At 39.2% G+C, this 26,374-nt stretch overlaps 4 protein-coding genes across 8 annotated transcripts; 2 read left to right on the top strand and 2 right to left on the bottom strand.

Moving 5' to 3' along the window:
* The first annotated feature begins 508 nt into the window (after positions 1–508).
* On the top strand, positions 509–7,878 carry LOC100712211 (G-protein coupled receptor family C group 5 member C). 3 transcript variants are annotated; one of them, XM_013274290.3, is made up of 4 exons: positions 509–1,145; positions 5,347–5,488; positions 7,314–7,417; positions 7,506–7,878. In XM_013274290.3, the coding sequence occupies exons 1-4, from the start codon at positions 819–821 to the stop codon at positions 7,614–7,616; spliced, it is 684 nt and encodes a 227-aa protein (XP_013129744.1). In that variant the 5' UTR covers positions 509–818; the 3' UTR covers positions 7,617–7,878. The 3 variants fall into 3 exon arrangements, with proteins under 3 accessions (XP_013129744.1, XP_019213433.1, XP_005455003.1); XM_019357888.2 differs by lacking the exon at positions 509–1,145 and adding an exon at positions 2,474–3,146 and having other exon boundaries at positions 4,491–5,488; XM_005454946.4 differs by lacking the exon at positions 509–1,145 and adding an exon at positions 3,157–3,498 and having other exon boundaries at positions 4,491–5,488.
* A 1,861-nt stretch (positions 7,879–9,739) lies between these two features.
* On the bottom strand, positions 9,740–14,630 carry ccdc137 (coiled-coil domain containing 137). 2 transcript variants are annotated; one of them, XR_003219633.1, is made up of 7 exons: positions 14,455–14,630; positions 14,098–14,243; positions 13,790–13,997; positions 12,471–12,553; positions 11,135–11,214; positions 10,674–11,040; positions 9,740–9,935 (listed from the first exon to the last, which is right to left on the bottom strand). XR_003219633.1 is itself a non-coding variant. In XM_003450090.5 (6 exons), exons 1-6 carry the CDS (start codon positions 14,523–14,525, stop codon positions 10,840–10,842), a joined length of 789 nt encoding a protein of 262 aa, XP_003450138.1. In that variant the 5' UTR covers positions 14,526–14,630; the 3' UTR covers positions 9,754–10,839. The 2 variants fall into 2 exon arrangements, 1 of the variants encoding a protein (XP_003450138.1); XM_003450090.5 differs by having other exon boundaries at positions 9,754–11,040.
* Positions 14,631–14,753: 123 nt separating this feature from the next.
* Positions 14,754–18,224, top strand: LOC100697435 (retinal cone rhodopsin-sensitive cGMP 3',5'-cyclic phosphodiesterase subunit gamma). Of its 2 annotated transcripts, none has more exons than XM_005454947.4 (5): positions 14,754–15,955; positions 16,137–16,426; positions 17,353–17,523; positions 17,611–17,651; positions 17,802–18,224. In XM_005454947.4, exons 3-5 carry the CDS (start codon positions 17,369–17,371, stop codon positions 17,876–17,878), a joined length of 273 nt encoding a protein of 90 aa, XP_005455004.1. In that variant the 5' UTR covers positions 14,754–15,955; positions 16,137–16,426; positions 17,353–17,368; the 3' UTR covers positions 17,879–18,224. The 2 variants fall into 2 exon arrangements, with proteins under 2 accessions (XP_005455004.1, XP_025762033.1); XM_025906248.1 differs by having other exon boundaries at positions 14,776–15,955; positions 16,137–16,409.
* Positions 18,225–18,331: 107 nt separating this feature from the next.
* Positions 18,332–20,565, bottom strand: tspan10 (tetraspanin 10). The gene is made up of 3 exons (XM_005454948.3): positions 20,418–20,565; positions 19,718–20,310; positions 18,332–19,582 (listed from the first exon to the last, which is right to left on the bottom strand). Exons 1-3 carry the CDS (start codon positions 20,505–20,507, stop codon positions 19,282–19,284), a joined length of 984 nt encoding a protein of 327 aa, XP_005455005.1. The 5' UTR covers positions 20,508–20,565; the 3' UTR covers positions 18,332–19,281.
* Between the last annotated feature and the right edge of the window lie 5,809 nt (positions 20,566–26,374).

Here is a 26,374-nt window from a genome sequence, read left to right on the forward strand (position 1 = left end):
AGGGTACAGGATTATATATGGTAGCATCTCATCATCTCAGTCTGTTTTAGCTTTAGACAGAAGATATAGACATCACACTCAGGACTCTGTGGATCCAAATAATGAGACTTGTGTCAACTACTCAGCCTGTTTTGTTGCACTGAATTGATATTTATAGCTTCTTCTTCTTTTCTCTGGTCCCTTTAGTATCCTTTAGTCGTTTCTCAGACATAATATATATGTAAATATTATGAATATGTTTATGTATTAATTGGGTTTCGCTTGGTTTACCAGTTCAGGAACTTGTTATATGCAAGCAGAATTCAGCTACAGTAAAGTAGGGCTAAAGCTCTGAAAAGTGCATGTCCTTCATTGAGGTCACATTGCTTTCTCCTTCGATTTAACCTCCTATTAAGAATCTGAGCGGCCCAAAATGCAAAAGGATGGATTGACAAACTGCTGGATTTGTGAGAGCACCCCTGGGGACAAGATCCATTGAGAGATCGATGCACCATGGGGGGCTCCATCACGCAGTATAAACAATAAGTTAAGTACAGGCTGGATGCCAGAGCCGGCTTTATGAAGGTGCCCCGGATGACCTTACCCTTGTTCTAAACAGGGAGGGAAAACATCAGTTAGCCAGGGTTTCAAACAAGACAGTCATGGCTTTTCTCAGAAAAAATGTTAAATGAATGTAAATGCAGAAAACTTTTATATGCTTTAATGCACAAAAGTCAACTATTTCTGAGCAAGAATATGAATTACGTCTAAGCAGAGAGAAACAAATTCAGAGACAAATGAGATGACCCCACTCAGGCAAGTCTGCTGGACCAGATGGGATGAGTGCCCCTGTCCTCAAGGCCTGTGCAGTCTTTTATAAACTGTTCGTGATGAGTCTGAGTCTGCAGAGGGTCAGATTGCTGTGGAAGACATCATCTCCCGTTCCTGTACCAAAGATGCCACGTCTCAGTGGAACCCAGGATTGCAGACCTGTGGCACTATCTTCCCATGTCCTGAAGACCCTGGAAAGACTCATCCTTAAACAGCTCCCACCTATTGTCGGGCCTCATCAGGATCTGCTTCAGTTCACTTACCAGCCCCACCTCGGAACTGAGGACACCATCATCTACCTGCTCAATCGTGTCTATGCCCATCTGGATGAGCCGGTGAGTACTGTGAGGATCATGTCTTTCGATTTTTCCAGTACATTCAGTATTATCAGGCCAACCCTCCTGGGTGATCAGCTGACAGCGATGCAAGTAAATGCCTCTCTTGTGTCCTGGATTGTTGAGACTTTAGCTACCATAGAGACCTGCCATCTTTAGAAGTTTTCTGATGACTCTGTGGTGGTTGGATGCATTAGTGAGGGTGATGTGATGGAGTACCGGGCTGTGGTGGACTCCTTTTTGTTATGTGGTGCGAGCAAAATCATCTGCGCTTCAACGTGACAATACCAAAAAATTGATTTCGGACTTTAGGAGGACCGGGAAACCTGTGACCCCTGTTTCAATCCAGGGGGTCGATGTGGACAGTGTGGAGGGCTATAAATACCTCAGAGTACACATAGATAATAAACTAGACCGGGTTAAAGCGCCAGTGCACTCTACAGGAACGGCCAGACTCATCTCTATTTTCAGGTCTTTTTACATCTGTCATGATTGAGGTGACAGGTTGACTCAATAAATCGGATCTGCATGGCCAGTAATGTTGTGGGGATAGAGCTGGACTCCCTTAAGGTGATGTCGGAAAGGCGGATGTTGTCCAAGATAAGGACGATGCATGATAATACCTCCCATCCACTCCATGACATGCTTGCCAGTCAAAAGAGCAGGTTCAGTGAGAGGCTGAGATTACTCAAATGCAAGACTAAACAACACAGGACATCACTCATCCCTGTACAACTCCTCCATCTAATGCACAGAACACAGTACAATAGTTGCAAAGTTTTATAGTTTTCAGTTTAGAGTAAAATGTCAATCATATATATTTAATCTTGATAATATTCTGGATATTTCTAATTGAGCTATTTGTATATATTAGAGCCATTTCTTATATTTAACTTTGAAATATATTTTATTATTTAATTTAGTTCAGTCTGTTACTGTACTTATTGTCTTGGAGCAACTGTAACCTCACACCTCTGCTGTCACCCAATAACTGTGAGCATTGATTGCACTCTTCAAGTTTCTCCTGCTTTGACTATTGCAGCTGATTAAGTCCTACTTAGTTTATCTTCAGTTACTTGCCAGTGAAGCCAGTGAGGAGACACTTATGTTGCATTGAATTAAAAAAAAACAAACTTTATTACTTTTAAAACTTTTTTTAGTTTATTAAAATTAAAGGAGAAAGAGACTGCTTTTAAAAAAGAGTGCAAACAGAAACACAACATTATAAACACGTTGAACCCCCTCCACCCGAAATCATTTTTATGTCTTATAAATTGTCTGATCTGCAACTACTTAATAGTTGAAAACACAGACTATGGCATAAAACACCACTGTATAGCTTTCAGGAATAGGGGGAAAAGTTACTGATGGAAGATAAAGGAAAGCAGAGTTTTTTGAAAAACTGACAGTCTAAAAGCTTAAAATCAATTCCTTCACTAATGTGCTTATTTATCTTATGGTTTTTAACTGGCATGTCCTACTGTACAACGGATCAATAGAAAGATCTGTTTTGTTGTGTAATCCAATTTGTTTGAAAAACGCAGGACTCAGGCCAGCCTTGATGCCACCAGGTGGCTCTGCTTACCATACAGTCCCTCCTGTAACTGTAACTGCTCTAAAGTAGCCTAGATATTTGGGCAACAATAATGCTATATTTCAGAAATTTGATATGCAGTATTGGACTTAATCGTTGGAACCGAAATACGAATGTGAGTCATTATATTCCACAATAGGAGCGCAAAACGGGCAACTGTAAATGCTGCTGTATGCGCAGGAGCTGAGTATTTCAAGGCTAATCTCAAAATGGACCTAATTACAAAACCTGTTAAAGTCATCGATGATCGGCGTGTTTGCATGGGTCATACCACGTTGCATACATGAGTGCTCCCTTTGTTTGGATGTAAGCTGCCTGAAATAAATAAGTAGGCCGGGTGCTAATCTCAAAGAATATGCAAAGCTGTAGATACCACAGAGGCTGCAGAAGGAGCAGAGTGGTTTGAGGTGAGTCGTTAGAGAACATTTACAGAATATTAATAATAACTAAAAGAAGCAACTACTTCGTTGGGACTACCTGTGAGGTCATTATGCCTGAATAAAAGAGGAGTGGCCGATGGAGGTCTGTTTCTGATCCCGCCCGAAAAACAAAAAAACAAAAGTCAACACCTGACGCACAGAAATTATTGGTCGAATCATCAAGAGGTGTTGTAAAAATAGAAAAGAACTACTACCACCAATAAAAATTAACTCGTTCGTGCAAGGCAAGTTTCTTTTCGGAGGTCAGTAATCTTTATCGGACTAAATCTACCTGTTACCTGTTGGAGAGGCTAGTGGAGCAACTCTCATTGCCATCCTGGTAAGGGATTCTTGTTATTACGCAAAGATTCCTGATTAAACCTTCGTTTACTCTGTCCTTTATTTGTTTTTTATAACATCATAACTCTATCCCCCCTTAACTCTCTCTGATTCTGTTATATAAATGATCATAAACAACTTGTTGTCTTTTAAACAGCATGTCCTGTTTTTTGGGGGGTTAGTTGACCACTAATCTAACTCACTGAGTCTAATATAATTATTGAAGAAGCAGCAGGACGATGTTCTCATCCCACACAGGCACCTTTATCTGAAATCTTCACAGTCAGAAAGTTCGCATAAAAAACATATTCATTTTTGAATGTCGTGCCCTTTAATTATTAAATTACAGTTACAGTCAGAAGAAAAGAATAAACAATAATTAAGTTGCCGTTCAATACTAACTGGTTTAAAAATGTACACCTACAAGTATACATTCTGCTATTAAAATACATATGATTACCTATTATTACCTTACATATGACCACTGTGTGCCTACTGGAGCAGGGATACTGTGTGGAAATACTCATTAGGTCTCATGGTAAAATGCTGAAATTATGCTTTTCCTAATTAGCTGGTCTTAGGAGGTTATAGATTGAGCGGTGACTAAAGCTCTGTGTAGAATGACTCAGTTTTGTAATTACAGCCAGGGGATGCAGTACATAATTCCAGGATTCTTTAGAGACCTGAATGAATATTTTAATTTACAGTAATTAGTATGGCACATTAAAACTCCATAAAAGAGAAATGAGATCATTTTCATATTGAAACTCCAGTGGAATGGCACAGCTGTATGTGCATGGCACCATTTAACTTGCTCACACAGTAATATTACTGTGTGAGCAACACTGAACTATTACAGTAATATTACTTGTGATTTAAACCAATAGTTTGTTTTTTAATAATCAGGGATTTTATTAATGAAATCTGTAACTACAATATTAACATGTATGTTGAAGCAATCAGATTATTTTTGTTTCTTTTTTTTGATTGCAGCATTTAAACGAAAATCTGCAGTGAAGTGATGGGCCCAACTAGTGCTCCAAAAGGATGTGGTGGTGATGTGAGCTCCATATATTATAATCTGTGTGACCTGACAGCAGTATGGGGCATCGTAGTGGAAGCTGTTGCTGCTGTTGGTGTGTTGACTGCCTTTATCTTGTTTGTCATTCTCATGGCTAGCTTACCGTTTGTGACAGACAAGAAGAGAAAGGGTATGGTGGGCCTGCAGGCCAGCATTTTAGTTTTCACACTGGGTCTGTTTGGACTTAGTTTTGCCTTTATTGTGGAGCAGTATTCTACTACCTGTGCTGCGCGGAGGTACCTGTTTGGAGTACTCTTCACAGGCTGTCTGGCCTGCCTGGTGATGCATGGGCTGTGGCTTGCCTTGCTGCAAAGGGGAGGCCGGGGGCCCAGGAGCTGGATGTTATGGCTGGGAGCCCTGGCTCTCTGGCTTGTCGAAGTGATCATCAACACCGAGTGGCTTGTCATTACTGTGGCCAGGAGCCCACTCAGAGATCTCAGTGTTCCTGACCTGGCCTGCAGCATTGTCAGCCGGGACTTTGTGATGGCCCTTATATATGTAATGGTTCTGATAGCAGCTGTGGTGCTAACGTCTGTGCCCTCGCTAACACACAAGCAAAAGCACTGGCGCCGAGATGGAACCTTTATCCTGGTCACAGGAGTCCTTACTTTGGCTCTTTGGATAGCTTGGATTGTCATGTACATCCATGGGAACCAAGCAGTTGGTAATCCCAGCTGGGATGATCCGACTCTGGCTATAGCCGTGGTGTCAAATGCCTGGGTGTTCCTCTTCTTCTATGCAATTCCAGAAATCTGTTTATTGACCCAGGAGGACCCAAACAAGGAACAACCCGATGGAGAAGAAGTCTATCCTGCTAGAAGCCTGGTTTACGACAACATCCTGAAGGAGCCACAGCCTACCCAGCAGCATGTCTACATAGAAAATAAAGCCTTTTCTATGGATGAGCCAGGTACAGCATAACACATTATGTTCAGCCATTAACTTCACAGTTCAGCAGTGTAACACCCTTTAGGTGGGTACCGAATCATTATAATTAATATACTTAATTAAGTATTAATTAAGTAATAAACAGGAATTAATTTCTAAATTTTATTGAGACACATATTTGGATTATTCCAAACTGATAACAAGCACATGTGTGGTAAATTACATAATACATCAATGTAGCAAATGAAGACCCACACTGGCTGCACTACACCTTCTCCAGTTTACTGTTTTGTAATTTTGAAAATGACTGATTTTTTATACCACTTTCCTATTTATCCACAACCCACCTTATCAGCAGAAAACATATTGCTGTTGCGAAGGTTGCGCCCTTTGCTGATATTATTATATGAACTAGATCAGTAACTTACTTGGACATAACAATGACTGCATTGCAATATGAAGTCTGTTGCTCGCAAGCCTTACGTTGTCAAAACAGTAAATATTGAAATAAATGATCAGGTTTAACTGTTGGACTCCAACTGGTATCAACCGATACCAATACAGGATACATTATACTGTTATCATTTAAAGTAAGTGGCGCATACTACAGGCTGCTTCAATGTTAGGAAATATCTAGGGTGTGTGTGGTGCCTAATTTTCCCAAGTAATACTGAATATATGGATTCTTCTCACTGTACAATTTCAAATAGCAGATGTATTAAAGTGTGCCATTTCAGTTGTTAATAATGGTTTAATAATACTTTTTCATGTTTAACCCTGCTTAAGTCTTGAGCCACCCCATATGATTGTACAAACATAGATGCCAAGACAGTATGTTAGCCAAAGTAGCACAGTTCTAATGAGTTTGAAGGAGAATGTTTTGCATCACCATCTTTATTCTTCAGCAAAGCCTCTCTCAGGCAAACTTTGTTGTCATTTCTTTAAGCAGTCTTCAGGAATACTTCTCCATACTTCTTGAAGTCTGACTGGATTTACTTTTGCCTCAGTCTGGGACAGTGTTTTCTGTCAACAGTTGGCTGGCTGTTGTTTTATTCTCTTTTAAGAAACTCAGACCCAAACCCAAACTGCGACTGGGGGGGTGACCGTGGCTCAGGGGGGTTGGGAAGCGTATCTGCAACCGGAAGGTCGCCAGTTCGATCCCCGGGCTCTCTGTCCTGGTCGTTGTGTCCTTGGGCAAGACACTTTACCCTACCGCCTACTGGTGTTGGCCAGAGGGGCCGATGGCGCGATATGGCAGCCTCGCCTCTGTCAGTCTGCCCCAGGGCAGCTGTGGCTACAACAGTAGCTTGCCTCCACCAGAATGTGAGAGTGAATGAATAGTGGCATTGTAAAGCGCTTTGGGTGCCTTGAAAAGCGCTATATGAAATCCAATCCATTATTAATGTTGAGGCCCAGACCTCAATATTACTGAAATATATAATGTCCCATTCAGTGTTTTTCTATCCACGTCAATGTCAGTTTTCATATAGCAAATTTCTTTACACATATATGCTTATATCTTGTCGAGTTATGTAAAACGTCTGGCTAAAAGCACTTTGGGTATCAATTTGTTTATTTTTGTAGGCTAAATTAAAGAAATTTGAACAAAATATGTTTTTTAAAACCTTAAAAAAATGAAAGCAAGGTGCTAAGTGTAAAAACAACACTGTTTAATCCTTCAGGTGCCTCTTTTATGATTTAAAAGAAATCTTGTGAAAATGGTCAGGTACAAGGACTGGACTGAAAATGAGTGAAAAAGTACAATAGATTATAATAGTACAATAGATTGTACACAGACAACAAAATATGTCAAGTAATGGACTGTAAAATGACCTTTTTTATGCCAGAATCCACAAATCCAGCGTCTCCATATGGGGCTTACAATGGTCAGGCACGAAGTTGTTTATACCAGCCCACTGAAATAGCCTTGATTGCCAAAGGTCTGACAAGGGTGAGTGTGTTTGTGCTATTTTTAACCACAAAATATCCCCTCTTCATGACATCGCATGTGAAAATAATCCATATATGTATTTTCACAGAAAGACCAAGACTCAGTGATACTTCGAACCATACCTGCCCCTTTGAATATGGGGAGCTGCAGCTCCGGATCTTGTTCAGTGGATTCCTTAACATCTTCAGGACTATCATAAGTTAGCAGCCTGTACTGCTACCCAAACATGTGGTGATAACAGCTATGAAGTTAATCTACACTGAGCTTTTCCATCTCAGAGCTCCAAGGATCAGATGTTTTATATCTCCTTTTCTCTTAAGCAATAACAGAGTGAATGTCTAGTAATATTCTGTATATGACTGCTTAGTTTCCATTAATGCTTATGCAATGCTTGCTCTGTGTACATCAAAACCACACATTATAATAATGATGCAAACCACACTGGGCTTAGAGGAAAGATATATATATATGTATATATCTATCTATCTATACATATACATATATATGTATATATACATATATATGTATATATATATATATATGTATCTATCTATCTATCTATCTATCTATCTATCTATCTATCTATCTATCTATCTATCTATCTATCTATCTATCTCTCTCTCTCTATATATATATATACATATATATATATATATATACATAAACAAATTCTAACACAGATGTGTTACAATTTGTTCATGATCACCACAGTATAACATACTTAGTTGTAAATTTGTGTAACTATAATGGTGTAATCATATGCAAAAATTTGGCTTTTAGCCATGAATGAAATAAATGTAAAGGTGCAAATTCTAACTTGTCAGCCCTACAAATTTCAGTTATATTCTCTGGCGTTTTGGATTACAGAAAGAATCAACTAACAACAAGAGGTACAGGATGGTAAAAGAGGAAGTGTCATCATGTCAGCAGGATTGCTAAGTTTACTGCTTCAAATATTTACATATGTTTGCTTAATAAGCCTGACCTGGCACCTAGCATGGCAACCAGGGTTTGGCTCTGTGATGTCTGAGTTTTTAGTTCCCGCAAGGGAGACAGCTGTGATAGTCAAGCTGATGTTGTTGTAATGCTGCTGAATCCAACCATCAATCACTGTGGTAACAGATTAATATTTCGTAAGTATTGCTGTGAGTATTATCATCTACAACTGCTCTGACTCACAAGAGATAGTCTGTCTTCTCTACATGGAAAACCACAATTATTTACATATAATTTATTTCGCTCACGCACGCTCACACATCTTTAAAAGCTTCAGTCAGCAGTGGCTGCCTAGCAGCAGGCTTAAATTTCTCTCTCCCAATTACTCTTTCCCATCCTGTACTGTCAGCAGCCATGAGTACTTGATCGGAAGATAAATTGCTCACTAACAGGAAATCAGGCAGCACTGAACAACAGAACACATAAGCAAATGAGGTTTTCCTCTGTAATAACCTTCAGTATCACCCTCTTGATCTGGCTGAGAAAAGGGGGGGGAAAAACAAGCGTTGCACGATATCCAAAATGAAACACTGCATGTGGACATAAACAGAGCAGAATATTTCCAATGAAACTGCTCAAGTCTGGTTAGCTTAGATTAATGGACAACACATCATGCTTCCCAGTGGACCTTTGGATTGTTGGTAAAACATTTAATACAGAGAACTTACAATGTGTCACTTTGCACAAGAAATATTTGACTATATAAATACACTAACTTGATTGAAGCTTTTTTTTTTTAAACAAAACTTTGTATATCACGTAATTCCGGGTCAGTAAATTCAACTAGAAGAAGAAGGTAAAAAAAAAAAGCAGCATCTTAACATCCTAAATGCAAAACAGCTGTAAAGCCCAGCTGTCTTGCACACAGGTGGAATATGACCAATGGTGAATGCACTCAGCTCATGGGAGTCGGTGCACCCAATCACCAGCAGCTGTCCACACTTAATACATTTCCGTGTCACTGTGACAACCATCAGAGGACAAACATGGACTGAGGGTTTTACCAGCAGTGATTGGACCCACGAACCAGATAAGAGGAATTCAGTATTGACACCATCTGGTCATATTATTCAGTCGATCACTATTGCAATATATTATCAATGTGGGGTTTTATTCCTTAGATAGTACGCTTTGAAAGTTTTTGAACAAAGATTTGAATATGCGCAGTCTCATGTGCAAATATTTAAACAATGGCTTCGTTCATGACTGTAAAGCCTTTGAAGGATTACAAATAAATAGCTGTGCCAGGCTCTAATAAATGTTGCACATTTAAAAAGGTTAATGTGATGTCATTTATCCCAAGACCGACGCAATCACAGAGGTACAAACAGAAACAAACAGCATTTTATTCTTACTGCCTTTATTGCTTAAATTCAAGGTTAATACTGGACCCTGAAAACAGCAGCTGCAAAGGAGTTTAAAACCCAAGAACAGCTAAAAAGGCCTCATGAGGATATTTGTTTTTTCAGCTGGTGTTTCTGAACAGCAATGTGGATGACAATTCCAGATTTATCCAAATGCTCTGGAAAAAAAAAACAGGGAATATGACAACAAACAGCAAACATCTGTTGAGGAGCATGGAAATATTCAAAAACATCTAATAATAAATAACCTCATGGTTTCTCTCAACATGTTATTTACATTTTCTATATAAAATGCAGTCATTACCACTCAACCATTTAACAAAAACATAAAATACTTCGATATATAATATGGCACCAACAATAATACATTTTTAATGAGCACGTTCTGTCGGCTGTGTACAAGAGGAGCGCCATCTAGTGGGACCACTAAAAACAATCAGAGGATCATCTTTACTTTGAAAGAACCTTAATGATTTTACTGTCCATCACATGACGGACGATCTCAGAATTTGGTTACCTGAACATGCAAATATGAAAAGACTGTAAATACAAATGATGAAATACGTGGGAGTTCCAAGGGTGACAAATCAGCATAGGCAAAATATCTCCATGTATTTTCCATCGGACATGGGCAATCACTCTGCAGTGTTACAAGGCACTTGGAAAGCCGTTCACTCTTTTAAATTAAAAACGTTATGAAAGCGGCAGGTGTTGTTTAGTGTACCTAAAGATAAAATGGAATTATACAGTGCCCTTTTAGTTTTCCCAACTAACCGCCACATCCACCCATGCACACACGGACATTTGAATACTACATATTTTTCCCCTCTTTTAGACAGTGCGGGCGGGGGAGTGGTATGTTGTCAGTTTCATGAAAAGCAAACAGCCTGCTGTACCTGTTGAGCTACAGGAGCCCCCAACAGTGGTCTGTGGATGCATGAAGTTTCCCCTGATATTCATCTCAATTGCAGTTAGCTCTCCATCTTATTTAGACAGTTTCTACAGATCACTGCTCAGCGCCGCTGCTCATGCAGCTGCAGATGAGCTGAGTGAAAAGCGACATCAATGAAGGCTTTTGAGTTTTCTCATGCTTGCAGTCCTGGCTTCGTACTGCTGCTGTTTCTGTTTCTTAAGCTGACGGTATGCTTCCACTGCTCGTTCCCGCTCCTCCTCCATGATTCTCTGTTTGGCCATGGAGGGCTTTGTAGTGGAGACTGCAGTATGGCCAAGAAGTGAGTTTAGGAGCAGCTCCTTTGATGCTTTCTGTACAATGAAATGGAAAAAAAGGAGATAGGATTTTCTGAACCATCTGCATGGTTTGATAAGAGATCACGTGATCAATGCACGGTGTGATTACCTGAGATTTGACTTCAGCTTTCCTTGGTTTGGCACTCAAAGATGGAGGGGCCATTGTAACTTCACCAAAAGGAACATCATCTACAAAACAAAAGCCATCATTTAACTACAGGGAATTCTTTATGACTACTCACCATTGCCATGTTAAGCTGCCTTAATTAAATACTTCTTGTCACTTTCCATGTTTGTATAGCCCAACAACTTTTAACCATAACACCTGATTTACACTTGCTGGTCACTTTATTAGCTACACTGTCCTAATAATGGCTTAAACCCGTTTTGCCTTCAGCACTGCCTTAATTTATGGCACAGAGAATTTGGTACATACTAACATCACAGCGCCACACAATTGGTGAAGATTTGTGGACTGCACATCCATAAAATTTCCCGTTCCATCACCTGGTCTATTATGAGTTCTGAGGACTGTGGAGGCCATTTGAATACAGTGAACTCGTTGTCATATTCAAGAAACCACTTTGAGAGATTTGTGAGCCATCATAAGATGTGTAGAATGTGGTTATACTCAGGTAGGCTGCTGTTTTTAAACATTGCTCATTTGGGTCTAAAAGGGCCCCAAAAAAGGCCCTATACCCTATATCTATCCATCTATCTATACACACACACAAAGATATATATACACATATTTTTTTGGACCATTTCCTGTAAACCTCAGAGATGCAAATGCTCTTCCCACCCTCTGTGTAGGAAACAGTGTAGATTTATGAGGGCGCCAACAGAAAAGATGAGCAGAAACGGTAAGTTTGTGGTTGTTTTTTGTGTCAACTGAAGGCATTAAACACTGCATCCATTGTGGCTTACACCAGGAACACATCATCTCATTTCACGGGGAACTACAATTCAGGCGATTTGGTTTTGCGTCATTTGGTTTTACTCTGCCTCAGACTAACACATTTTTAATGTTTGTTTTGTTCTAACAGCTGAACCCGGAATTACTTCAGATAGAAGTTTGAACTTTCCTCAGAGGGAAGTGATCAGGACAGCACTGCAAAAAAATGCTTTACTGAAAGAGTATCTCACAGTATGCCCTCCATCTGCACCCTTGTGTACCCAGTAGATGGTATATTACGAAAAAAGAAATGCTACTGATGCAAGTGCTGTGTTGAAGACCTTTAGTGTTTCAAATATGTCAAAAAGACCCAGACTTTAAAAGAAATGTTGACAATAAAAATAATATCTGGTAAATGCTACCTCTTGCTTTTAGTACCAAACAGAGTGATAGTCAAAGACAGAGCCCATCTCCTAAAGAACAATGCTCCAAATTGTGGAACACTGTTTGCATGTATAAGCATATTTCCTTGTAAAACCTTCATTCTTACCTACAAACATCTGTTCTTCCATCCTGTCCTCTTGTTTGTTCACCTTTTTCTGCTGTAGCTTCTGTAGCTTCATTTTACCATACCTGCAAATAAAAAAATCAGCAGGTATTAACACTTGACAGTCGGGCTGCAGCTATCGATTATTTTAGTAATCGAGTAATCTATTGATTGTTCCATCGATTAATCGGATAAGAAATACTTTTGTCTTATTAATGAGCAATAATAAATATTCAAAAGAGTAAAAACACAGGTCTTTCAAAATGAACTGTTCATTGGTTTCCATTTTAGAACTTGCAGTGTTTTAAAGTTTAGCTGCACACAACACCTGTCAGAAAAACAACAAAACCTAAACCCTTTGACTGTATTTACATGTCAGATCAAATGTAATTCTTTGAAAAAAAACAAAAACAACAAAAAACCCCAAGAATAACATTTTCTTAAATGCAAAAATATGTAAAGACTCTAAAGTACTCTCTGGCAAAGCTTTATTTCTGGGATCAGATAGATTTGTTTTGTGTTCATGTTTTTGAGTTTTTGTGCATGTGTGTCTGCCTGTTTAAGTATGAAGAAGTCAAGCGAAGACCGAGTTTTTGTCTGTAAGGCTTTAAAAGAGAAAGTGGTTGCTGCAATGAAGAGAAGCAGGTAAATCAGCATTTTCAAGTTTGCCCTGTGCTTTCGCAGGGCAAACATAGGGCAAAGATTCTGTGCTGCTGAAAACAGATGTTATAATGCTGTTATAGACTCACTGGATGAGTGTTACAGATCCCCTTAGGTGGGCAACTCCAGGCCTCGAGCGCCGGTGTCCTGCAGGTTTTAGATGTGTCCTTGACACAGCTGATTCAAAGTGATATCTAAAAACTGCAGGACACCGGCCCTCGAGGCCTGGAGTTGCCCACCCCTGCCTTAGACTCACCCCTGTTTGGTGCAGGTATTTCTTCTATGTAAAATAGGATGGCTGCCCATTTTATATAACCCTTTTTATAGCATGGTATCAGGCTAAGTTAACAGCTCATCTGCATGTTTTAATAAAACAGGATTACTGCAGATTTTTTGCTGTGCCAAACAAATGGTGACGGATGGAGCAGCTACAACGTTTGCTTTTCTTCATGTCATGAGTTTGTGGATCAGGAACATTGATAAAAATTTACACATTTCTTTAATACTTTACTGTTATTTAATCCATGTCATGCATATAAAAATATCAGTGCCAAAACACTGACAACGAAACCCAGTCACAAATCAGAATAAGTGAACACAAGCTATGCCATGAAACCTACTACATAAGGATGGGGTTTAGTTTAAAGTTAAAGTGTACTCACTCCTTCTTTTTGTCAGATTTGCAGTGTGCAGGCCTCTCTTGTTCGCTTGCATCCATTTCAGGCTTTCTGTCTACTTGGTTCTTGGAGAGGAACATGACATGTTTTGTCTCACGCTCCATCCGCTGCACGTAAGCTTTCACGCTTTCCCGTTTACCCCTCTTGAAATGTGGGACAGGTATGTCTCCATCTAGAAAACACTCGGATTTATCTTCAAGTGAGATGGGTAAAGACACAACACAGTCTTTATTAGTTATACACAAAGTCACGCCACTAAAATGAATATTTAGAAACTTTTTTTTTTTTTATACCCTTTTTCGGCTTTTTGACTTTTAGGGACCCAGTTTTCATTCTGTCCTTGGCCTTCATTATTTCTCGTAGTTTGAAGGGGATGTGTTCAATGTGGTCCACCTCTTTGGCTTTCTTGGGTTTACCATCTCTCTGGAGCTTGGTGTTACTGAAATTTGGACACAATACAGACAGGAAACAGAAAAAAACAAAAAGCAAACATGTTTAGTTGCAGACACAAGTCCCCACTTAAAATTTTAACAAGTCCGGTTTAATCTGATCGCTCACAACTTGGGTTGGGGAGTCAGTATCAGCTAGCTTCTGTTGCTAACTAGCTTAACTAGCACATTTTCCATTACGCATTAGCTTCTTTATGTTACCTTTGACGTTGTCCAGGTTTTACCACTTGTTTCCCCGAATCGGGCACTTTATTTTTCTTATTCTTCCCCATGCTACAATAATTTACACGAATGAATAACAAAACAAAACACGTGGAGCACTGTGCTCAGACGTCAACCGAAACTCTACCGGTGGCACGGAGTAGAGGACAGACATCTCACTCCACTTTTTTTCAGGTACCAAAACACGATTTACAAGTTTGGCATATTGAAAACAGATTGGGAGCTTCGTGATAAAACTCTTGCTCTGTGAAAAAAACTGATTTAATGAAATAAATATGTATTGTCATTTTTTTTGAATCACTTTAATTAATGAGACGTACAGTAATTTTATTGCAGAGTGACACACATGAAACATAAGAGGATCTTTGATCGAACCTGATTGGCTCAAGAGACGCTTCCTGTCAGAGCCAGTCACGCCCAATGACTGTTTTCTACACTCCATTAAACGGCTCTGCTTCCAGCCACCGCTAGAGGGCATCGTTACACCTGTTTTAGCCAGTGAGTGTGGAAAACATTGGGTCAAACTCGTTTAACGTCGTTCAGACAACCCACTTTATCTTTAAATGGGCTGGAATGGTTAATATCCCCTCTCTCTCAGTGTAAAGAAGTTTTTAATGGAAATTTAATCCCTGCAATATCTCAGTATAAGAAAAATAAGTGACATTTCTACAATTAGTCTTAGTTTTTCTACATCATGAAGACGTACTTTTGATAAAAGAAAAATCTGCCAACATGACTTTTTGGGCTTAAATTAATATAAATAAACAGATAAATGTGTAAAATTACCAAAAAAAAAAAAAAAGTTCCGGTAGCTCATTACCCAGACTCTCCTGTAATTAAACTGCCTCTGGTAAGAGTAGATGTTACATTTAGGTGATGAATGTGGGCCTTTATTAACTGCCCACCCCTGATCTAGACCAAGCTCTTAATCATATATGGTTTGGAATCTACAAAGTTATGCATATGATTTGGACAGCAGTCACATAATATATAACAGTCATGGAGATCAATAAGTGGCTCTGTCCAGTAAACAATGTGAAGAGTAAACTCTACATTTCTTCATCAGAAATAAATATCATTTGATTGATCAGCTAGACAAAATACAAAAATACAAAGAAAAAAAGGCATGTGTTTCTTATAATGAACATAATAAACAAGCTTCAATGAAACAACCTTCAATTAAAATACCACAGCTGGCTCCTTAGTGTACTGTAGCTAGACAGATTTGCTCTATTGAATATATCCACTAATCTCAGACTTCTTTTTTGTACAGGTGACGTGAGGAGTTAGTGTCCATACATGTGCCTGAACAACATGCATCAGCAGTACAGATTACAGAGCGACGCTGTAGTAAACCTTCACATGAATGGAGCAGGTGTGTTTACCTATGTGATGGAAGGAGGCTGGGCTGGATTAGCAGCTATAATGCAACTCAATCTGAGAGACTGCTGATGAAAGGAGAATGTCACGGTTCACGCTAGTAAGTTCTCGGCTTCAGGTGTTACATAACATTTGGGCATAACAGAAAAACGGTGATAATAATTAGCTATATCCTGAGAAAACTCCATAACTCAGTGCTTACATTTGAATATATTTGAAGAGGTTACTGATAAAATACTCAAATAATGCCTGTTCAGAATCCTCATCATTTGTTTCTTCAGGACAAAAAGTCTGTTCAGGACAGTCTCAGGAACAGGAAACTGCTGCCCCCCTCCTGCTGAATGCCAGTCGGCCAATCCCTCATCAATGATCTGCTTGGGTACAAGTGATGATGGAATCATCAGTTTGTTGGCAGGTGGCGTCATAATCGTCTCTAAGTCTGTGCTGTATAAAAGGACTGCACTAATGCAACTTAATGCAACAGTATTTAACAGCAACTCAGACCTCTTGGACACTACCATCATAATCAGCTACCAAGAGAAGCAACACAAGTGGTGAGTTGAAACAACAGGTTAGATCTTTTTTTGAATGCTCTTTCTCTTTTTGGACTTAGTGGCTCATTTTATCACATGCAATTTATTATTCTTATATAAAATTTTCCATCTTTATTTGGACTTTACTTGGTAGTATGTTTCTGTATCATCCAGGCATGTAGTATTAGATTATTAATTAAAAACTAGGTATTTAATAAATAATATGCAATGCAAAATTAATTGGAAAAGAAATTCAATCTCTCCTATTGCCTAATATAAATTTTAATGCAGTTAATGAGGTGTTAATTCAGTCATATGGAAGACTAGATTATATCAGGGACATTATAATAGAATTCTATTCTATTATAAGAAGCATTGAGGTGCTTTCTAATTGTTTCTAATTTTCTGTCACACCTTTGTTTTGCATAATGGAAATGGCAACAAGTGAGAGTCGCTGAGCAATATATGACCGCCTTTAACCATGACCTGAATTTCTAACAATGATTAAAAAAGCCAAACTTATGAAATTGTTGAATAGAGTGATCATTGTGTGTATTTGTGTAAGCATGACTCCCTTTTAGGGCAAAAGCAGAACTTATCGTTTATGTAGTTATGTTTTGTACACAGGTTATATTTATTGGACTCTTTCAGCTTTGCATCTTTTTTTTTTAAATAAGTGGTTACATCTATGCACATTTACATACAAATTGCATTACTGTTTTTCCTTTTTTTTAATTGTGAAAATAAATAAATAAATAACTATTTCAAGCTATTGTCTGTGTAAATCTGGAAGCCACTTCAGCACATCCTCACAGTAATCTGATTATGACTAATGTTTGATTAGTAACATGAGCACATGGCTCGGAGCCTTTCTTGTCTTGATATGAGGATAATTACATCACAAGATTTTATAACTGTTTCAGTCATTGTTTCGGGCATTTTAATGACACAGTGACTTTTGTAGTTGAAACAACAGAAGCATGAATTTGGAGGTGGCCAAACCCGAAGGAAAGACTGGGAACAAAGCTCCCCTCAGAGCCACGGCCCCCGGCTCCCCACGCAAGTCTGCACCCAAGTTCAAACAGAGGAACACGCGGCAGTTCAAGAGCAAGCCTCCCAAAAGAGGAGTGATTGGGTATGTTTCTTTCTGATAACCTCCCACGAGTCATCTAAGTTTGTCAGATGTCCTCCAGTAAAGCTTGTTTTTTTCTTTCCTCACCAGCTTTGGAGAGGAGATCCCAGGAATGGAAGGTCTTGGAACTGGTAAGTAAAAATATAAAAGTCAGATGGTTACATAACCAAAACCTACTTACATACACATGCACACGATGCAACCTTTTTCCCTTTTTTAAAAAACAACAAAACAAAAAAACAACTTTGTTTTCTTCTCTTTGTTTTTTATTCTTTTTGTAGACATCACTGTAATCTGCCCATGGGAGGCTTACAGCCATCTAGAGCTACATGAGCTTGCCCAGTATGGCATCATCTGATTATCTCTGCTGTTAAGTTGTTTTTAAATAAATGTGGCAAATTTTAAATTTCAGTATTTAGTTTCAATAATCTGGATCGTCAGTACTGGCTGGAAAGGTGTCTTTATATGTCTGCATACTGTGAATGCTGTTTTTTGTCTTACATATTTTTTATTGTAAACCTAATTTCATAATGATCTCAAGCTGCCATGTTCACAAAACGTGTATCTCGAATGTGTTCTCGCGTCATTGCTTGAGTCTGTGGTTTTAGCTAGAACTCTGTTAGCTTGGTTCCTGCACAATCGTCAGCACTGTCTTTATCATATTTAATCAAACTCTTGAATAAATGTTGACATTTTTAACACAATTTCAGTGATTTGATTTTGTCCTTTTATTTAACGGTTATTTACTGACCCACACTGTGCATGAGACATTACATAATTCCCATCAGAAATACCATCTATAATCATCATTATTCATTCAACATTCGTTAACACTCAGAACACAAAACTTGCTTTGAGCAAATTAGTCAGTTCATTCAAAACAGCGATAGGAAACCTTGCATGTGTGGGACTTGCACATGTGTTTCACATATTTGCAGCAGGCTGTCCACTCTCAGTCAATGAATCAAAAGGCAGTTCAGGTGCTTTTCTCTAATCCTTCTTTTGAGCTGTTCCTTTTTGTTTTTAGAATATTTTGTTATTTTGTAGGTGCTTGTGATGAAGATGCAGATCTAATCTGCAGGACCTCTATTCTCAGGTGGCCCATTTAAAATCACTCCTATGCTGTTGAACTGTTTCACCATTTTGAGATTCACTAAGAATCCTTCAAATATCAGGAGGTGTGTGTGTTTGAAGGATTTGGGCACATGTGGTGAAAAAACCCCCGTTTTGGTGATAGTGTCACTACTGTCCCATAAAACACACACACAGATACACACTTTCCTTGGTCTGACCCACGCTGGTGAAGTTAAAATCTATCTGATATGGTTCATCTTTCAAATCACACCTCTTCCCTATTCAGGCTGATTAGATATTTCAGTTAATGAGCAGTTCAAGAAGTGTACCTAATGAAGTGGCCAGTGAGTAAATGTTCTTGAAAAGTTTTTTGCTTTTTTTTTTTTTTTTTTAACACAAAAGAGGTGATAGCTATCGCCAAGCTGCAGTTAACTTTTAACTGAAATACTCTTTTTTTCTTAAACTCTCAGGCATTTTCAAAATGTAAAACATTTTCTGGGGATAATTTGTGTTGGAATTTGCTTTCCTCATTTAAATTATGTCTCATTTCCATTTGCAAAAGTTCAGTCTTTGTGTTTAAGGTCAGGTTGTTTTAAATGATTGACAAATGATGCCAGAATTTAAGCACAGCCAGAACTCATTAAACCCCGACCAGCATATTGCTGTATTCATCGCTCTGTGTTATAGCTATACTTTATGACGATTGATGCGTTCCAGCAGTCGTATGGTAATAAATAATATCAGAATCTGGACCCCAAACACGACAGTCACAATTATTCCTATCAGGCCCTCATGGTGCTCGATCCATCGAAAGATTTCCCCCAGACAACCTCCCAGGAAGATCACACTCTGAGCAGTAAACTCATCCAGTAATTGGGCTCCGACACCACACTGAGAGTTCCACACTGTGCCGTTCTCCAATGGATCCACGCAGCATGTTGCAGGGACGCCGCAGGCCAGCACTCCTGGAGCTGAGCAGTTGTAATATCTGAAGAAAGGGAAAAATAACCCAATAAAAAAACTTCACAGCTCATTAACTTCTTCAACACATTCCTACATTGTGACCAACTGGCTTTCATTTACTTTCAAAAAAGTAAAAAAAAAAGATTTCCAAGTTGCTCACATGTTAATCTCCCAGTCTCTGTAGTTGTCCACCCCACAGCACTGCAGATTTGACTGAATCTCGTCTGTGATGAACCTCAGATCCAGATCATCTTGGTACCGTGCCATGGCAACTAACATCCCGGATCGCAAGTTACCTTCAATCTGATCTTGTAGAGTATGGGCCACAATGGCGACGATGACTTGAACTGCGATGAGCACCAGCACCGTGGCTGAGAACAGCTTCAGCAAGCAGCGATTCTCTCTTAGGGCACCCACGCAGCCTGACAGGCACAGCGCAGTGAGCAGAAAGCCCACGCTCAGAACTACCAGCATTGGGTCGGTGCCAATACTGCTGATCTTCTCCTGAGCAAAGGATTCCTTGCTAATGAGACCCCAAACCCCCAAAGCAAGAATCAGCAGGCCCAGAACTGTGAACAACAGATTGCACATGATCAGAAAGTATTTTAGGAAATAGTCCATGAAAGAATAACCGTAACAGGGATGGATCCTTGCATCTGTGGGACTGTTGTGTTCCTGTCCACTGTTTGTCCCTGCTTGAAAATCAGTAGTGACCAAGGCAAGCTCCTCGGCATTGTTTTTTGTAGATCCTGCCTTTAGACACACAAGAATGCCACAAAAAATTAAAGCCACCCCAGAAATGTAACTACAGGTCAACAGAGGAACAAAGTATTCTCAAACTAACTCAGTAACACACCTACCTTTGGTAAGAGTGGACTGGTCTCATTTGGAGTAGCATCTCGTCTCAGCCATGGCCAAGGGAATCTTTTTGTTGGCAAAAATCTTCTCATCTTGTCAACCACTGGGAAACATCAGCTGGTCAGAATGACACAGGCTAAAATGTAACACAGGGCAATCATTTGCTACAATACAGAAAAGCATGTGAGCTGAGCTGGAGTAACCATTGCTGTGCTTAGCCTCAGGGGTGGGATTTCTTCATCATGTGAGAGTCACAGTGAGGGGATTAAAAGGGTATCGCAGCGTGTCGGAGACACACACTCACACAAAAGTGGGCATTTGAATAGAACTAGGTACTTTTTATTCATTTATTCACGTGCGGTAAAGCAGGACCCGGAAAGGATAATATATTGCCCTACAGACCCATGGGTCAAAGACTCACAAAAATGTCTCCTGGTGGTGATTACCACGAAAGGAAAAAAGTAAAAGACATATTTTAAAATCCTTGCTTTAATTTTCCAAAAACCTGGAAAATGTGTTTTAGGCCTCAAACAAGAAACAACATTGTAGCAGCTGGGCAACCACTAAAACCAGTTTCAAGTTTCAAAATCTACATAGATTACCAGTTTTTGTGCTTTTATAATGAAGATTTTCCAGGTGCATTTGGTTTTTTTGGTTATGCAACTTAACATTTATCACTGGATTAACAGACACTAATCATATTATATCTGTCAAGGTAAACATTCACTAGTTAGAGCTGTTTGGCCATGCAGTCAGGTATCATGCACAAGAACTTATAATGAAATTTTGTTCTAACGTTTACAAAAAGTTCAGAAAACCGAGACTCTTCCAACGTATGGCATGAATAATCCCAGATAAAGAACAGAAAAGCAAATGAATTGTCATATTTATTCAATATAAAACACACTTTACTAACCAAGAGGAATTCAGAACTTCTCAGAAGACTGAGTAAAATGTTTGGTCCTGGAGTTTTTAATCAGAAACAGCATCTGGCATTCCTTTGTGAACTTAGTTGTGTTCAGACTAACTTCTATATGATATCATGTTGCACACACTGCACAAAAAAACAAGTCAGCCTCTAATAATGATGCACGTGCCTCTTTAAGTCCACAAAACACATCAAATGAGTAAAGTTTTTGAAATGTGTAATTTCAGTCAGCCTTCAAAATATGATGAAATCAATGGAGGAAATTACAGGGTGAGAGAAATGTAGAAGTGTCAATTCAGTTTTAGTTAAATTTAAAATGTGTTAACGTAAAAAGCTTACAAATTATTCCTTGAAAATAACCCCTCGAATTACCTCCCTGCCTCTCAGACTTATCAGGGTTTTTGTTATCAGTCAAATGAAATGAAACGCAAGCCAAACACAGGTGTAATGGTCATAGGTTACCTTCTGTAACAAATAAGAAGAAATGCAACAGTTCTCGTTGTGGAGCTTCTGTTTGTATTTAACACCTGTTATATTTCACTGTAAAAATCCTCTGTTGTTCTGATGAAGTCGTTATGAAGTGATGTGCTACTGAGAGTCCATAACAAGCAGCACATGAGAGAGCAGATGTGACACTGAGTGAAAAAACAGAGGGAGAAAGCGAGGCCTGGTTATCTCACTCTCTGGCTCTGCTGGTCCACTGCGCTCATTCTTTCCTCTGGCTGTGCCGAACTGAGCTGCAGGGAAATGGAAGGAAGATCTGCTCACTGCTGCAGGCACTGACTGATGATGGACTCCAGGCTTGGCTTTAGTCCTTCCATAACTTTGATTCCATATCCATATGATTAATCCAAAAAAAAAAAAAAAAAAAAATAGACATGATCATTTATACTACTTAGAAAATTATTTGTGGGTAAGTTGTGGGAATTTATCAGATAAGGTTTTAGCTGTTTACTGTCAGTGAGGATGGATGACTGGTGGAAAATACATTTAAAACTGATTACTTTCATTTTATGATACCTTTTACTCCTCTGTGATTTTTTTCACAGGTAACAATTTTAATGCTGCTATGTATATTTAGCAGGTGTACCACTGCTGAATAGTTGATGACGCTGCACAAAAAGATGAAAAAAAAGCAGAATATTGGCTAATATACTTTTATTTCTATAATTTAAATCCCATATAACCTACTTTAAAAATAAATAAAGAAATAAAAGATCCGAATACTTTTTCCTTCGTGGCACATGAGGCAACTTTCAGTGTTGGCCCCGTGGTTTCTCAGGTCATGGAAAATCTCACTGGGGGAAATGAACTCCAGCTTGTTAGGGTCAGCAGACAAATAACCACTATCAAAAAATGGTTTTTCATTTAATTATAAATTATGAGCCTACGTTCAAATAAGAAAATATATTTATCGTGACTGCTTGTTGGCAGAAAAAAAAAGTTGGATGTCATCTAGTCGTTATTAAACAAATCTTCCTGTTTCCTTTTAAATCTTTTGGGAGGATGGGGATTTAAAAAGTATTTAGTTCCTGCCTGTCAGCGCTGAAGATGTATGGTCCGTATGACGTGATGTTCATCCCACCTACTGCATATACAGTTTGGTATACTGTCTGTGTGCGTAAAGGTGTTGCAGATGGCATGGAGCGCTGCCCAGTTACATTCCTTTTCAGCAGTGATGGGTGCACCTCAGCTCATATATCAGCACAACTATCTGCAGACATCTGCAGACATCAGCATACCCAGCGGCACATCTTTCAAACAGAATGAGGAACTCTGATCTGAAATAAATCAGAGCTGGAATTTTATTTAAAAAAAATCCGAGACAGGAAGAAAGCACTAATGTTGTCCAGTATTTTCATATGACCTGAAGCTGCTGGTTTTTGAGTAGAAGAAGAAGTAGAAAGATAAATAGCTGGTTAAAGACTATATAGGTTATAGACTGGGTGCACTCGCCTGTGGAAAACTATCCAGAGTATGAAATCCGTCTTAGCCATGAAACTATATGTCATGTGTTGCATCACTGCACATCAAATCTAAACCCACTTCCACAGTTATGTAGATTTATTAAGGTTGGCTCACATCAGACTGAGTGAACTAATGCAGTAAATCACACAGCAGCTTAGTAAAGTGAGAAATGAAGGCAGCTGAGGTGTTAAGGAATATCTTTGAGGCTGTATAATTTTCTCTTTAATTGCTATTTTAAAGTTAATCTGGGACTCTAACCCATTTTCTAATTCTGTGATGCTTTTGGATATTCTCTTTTTTTCTATTAATACGGTCGAATGTGTGTTTTTTATTGTCCCATTTGCATGAAGTGAGTGCGGCTCACCAGGTTTTGATCACCCTTGACGGTTAAAGTGTTGCTGGCTGGGTTTGTCGTAGCCCAGATGTTGAGCAGATTGTATTACAGTAGGCAGTAAGAATGTTATCCTGGAGCCATACTTCTACATCAAACACCTTTTCTGGATTGGAGCCTACGGGGAGCACAGTTGTCACATGCCACCCATACAACCTAAAAGACATGTGGAGCAGAGATGGGGCATCAGAAATGATCAGGACTTCCTATTATGGCTATTTTAGAAGATGCACAGTCTATAAGATACGAGAGATGAGGCAAGAGTGGGACGCATACGTGTGCGAGTGGGTTTAGGGAGATTTTGTTTTTGTGCACGTGAATGCTGCAGTGTGCACACATGCTAAAAGTACTGAGGATGTCACCGCCCTGAATCAGTGACGTGGATGGGATCAGGTGGGGAAATTGCTCCGGGAGTTTGGGGAAGGAGTTATAAGAGAGTTCTGCACAACTCATGTTTTCTCAGTGTGTCACTGCTGTAGGATCATACAGTGCAGAGAGTGTGTGCTGGTGCTCTGATCTGAGAAGACCCCTGGCACTTCTTTGCAAAAAAGGTAGCGTAAAAACCCAAATTTAAATGTACTTTCTTGCTCTTTTTGGAACAAAACTAAACAATTTTTTATAGCTTAAAAAGGTGAACAAAAGACGAACTTATGACTGAACTAATTTCTCATCAGCTTTTCTTCAACCGAAAGCCTGTTTCGTATTTTTGTAATGTGGCCTGGCAGCACTTTTCGGTGAGCTTGCTCCTCAGCAGCACCCACAGCATATATTATTGTGTTTGTTAGATGAGAACGACGAGGATGAAGTTGGCTCTCATTATGCTGTGCATGATCTCAGCGTGTGGAGCTCAGAAATCCAAACAGGAGACATCACGCTGGGAACCTAAAGGTCTGAAAATGATTTTTAGTAATCTGACCTTTGACCACTGAGGTTGTGTTTTTAAAACTTGGAGTGAATAATGACCTGTTTGTTTATACGGTTAATCTCTGTGTTCAGCAGTACAGACTAGTGCCAAGACTTGCTCAAACCTGACTCAGGTGCTGGACAACTGGAAATTTGCTATTGTGACCCAAGTGAAAGACTTGCTGATCAATGACCACGCTTCAGTCCTTCCTGAATATAACAGGTGAGTTATATCATCTTCTGATTAAACTGGATGTACACAGCAATGATAGCAGACAGTCTAAATGTTAAGTAAGAGTAAGGTCAAACTTCCAGGAAAAACAACGCTCGGTGATGTCAGTGAACATTTGACTTGTCCTCAGGGTTTGTTGAAATAAAGACTTATGTAATCTGCTCTGTGCTGCACATGAATTGTCAGTGCCAGTAAAGCGATCAATGATTGTTGTTCACATGAGGCCAGCTCTGCTTTGTAAATGACCTCAGTGTACTTACTGTGCCAAAATACAATAGTGAGTGTTTCATCATGCTCTGGCAGACATTACTCCAAGTCAGTGAACATTTCATCTGGTGATTAGATTCTGAGTTGTGATTGCAACACTTAGGATCACAGTTCACCAGAACTTTTCCCAGTAAACATTTAAGGTCAGCCCAAGTGCCCGTCTCTACTGGGCCAAAGCTGTGCTATGTTTTGCACTTTCATTTTTTTCAGGGGACTTCCGACCTTTACGTCTGCTATCCTGATGTTTTCCGTTGACAGTGAGGCTGTTTCCACTTAACAGCATGTCGTGACTTTCATGTTTATGCTGCCAATTTGAATTGGTTCTCTTCTTAGTTATGTTTTGCCAATAAACCATGTTCCTGTTTCATGAAACCTTACAGTGCCAAAGTTCTTTGAATGGTCATTCTGATACTGAAACCATTTATTTTTCCACATGTCCTCTTATGTGTCCAGGATCCAACCTCTTTCAGATGCTCTGGGAGACCTCTACCGGCAGTTTAACACTCTAAAGGATGAGCTGGGAAAGTTTACTACAAAGCTCGACAGAATGGAGGCTTTCGTGGATGAGCTCAAGGACGGCAGATACGCCCTGCCTCAGCGGCCCGTACATAGGCTCCAACCCAGCTTTGGTCTTAGGTCTCCTCTGCGTGCACAGATGAGGGGTCCTGAAAGGAGGATAATCACTAGCCCAACACTGAGAAGGGCAAGGAGGAGAGGACCGCAGAGATCTTAAACCTGTTGGCTTTTTTGTTTGGTATAAATGCAGATTTGTTGAAAATAAATGTTTATATATTTTTCAGAAGAAGAGGATTGTTTTATACTATTTCTTTGATGAGTATGGTGTGAGAAAAAAGCTAAATAAAATGGCTTTAATGAGACTTTATTAAAGCAAACTATAGCCACCTGCTGGTACAAAATCACAATGAACCACAAGGTGGCAGCATTTATCAAATTATCTTCACTATATGCTGTTTTTGGATGCATCAACGGGCTGGACTTAAAGCCAAATAAATGGCTAAACATGTAGTTAAGGAGTGTTATATATTACCTCATTAGGATTTTTTTTATTACTTTAATTAGCATTGTATGTCTTTGGTTTGTATTTGATTTGTTTATCCAAATACTTATTAAATTATAGATTCAGTGCAACTCCTTGAGTGTACTTGGAGCATTTTTTTTTACAAATAGGATGAAGTATTTTACAATGTGTTATTGATTCATAATCACAGCAACAGTAGCAGTGCTGCTATGCAAAATACTGCATCTCTTG

This window comes from Oreochromis niloticus, linkage group LG4 (assembly GCF_001858045.2).
Source record: "Oreochromis niloticus isolate F11D_XX linkage group LG4, O_niloticus_UMD_NMBU, whole genome shotgun sequence".
NCBI classification, from domain to species: domain Eukaryota; kingdom Metazoa; phylum Chordata; class Actinopteri; order Cichliformes; family Cichlidae; genus Oreochromis; species Oreochromis niloticus.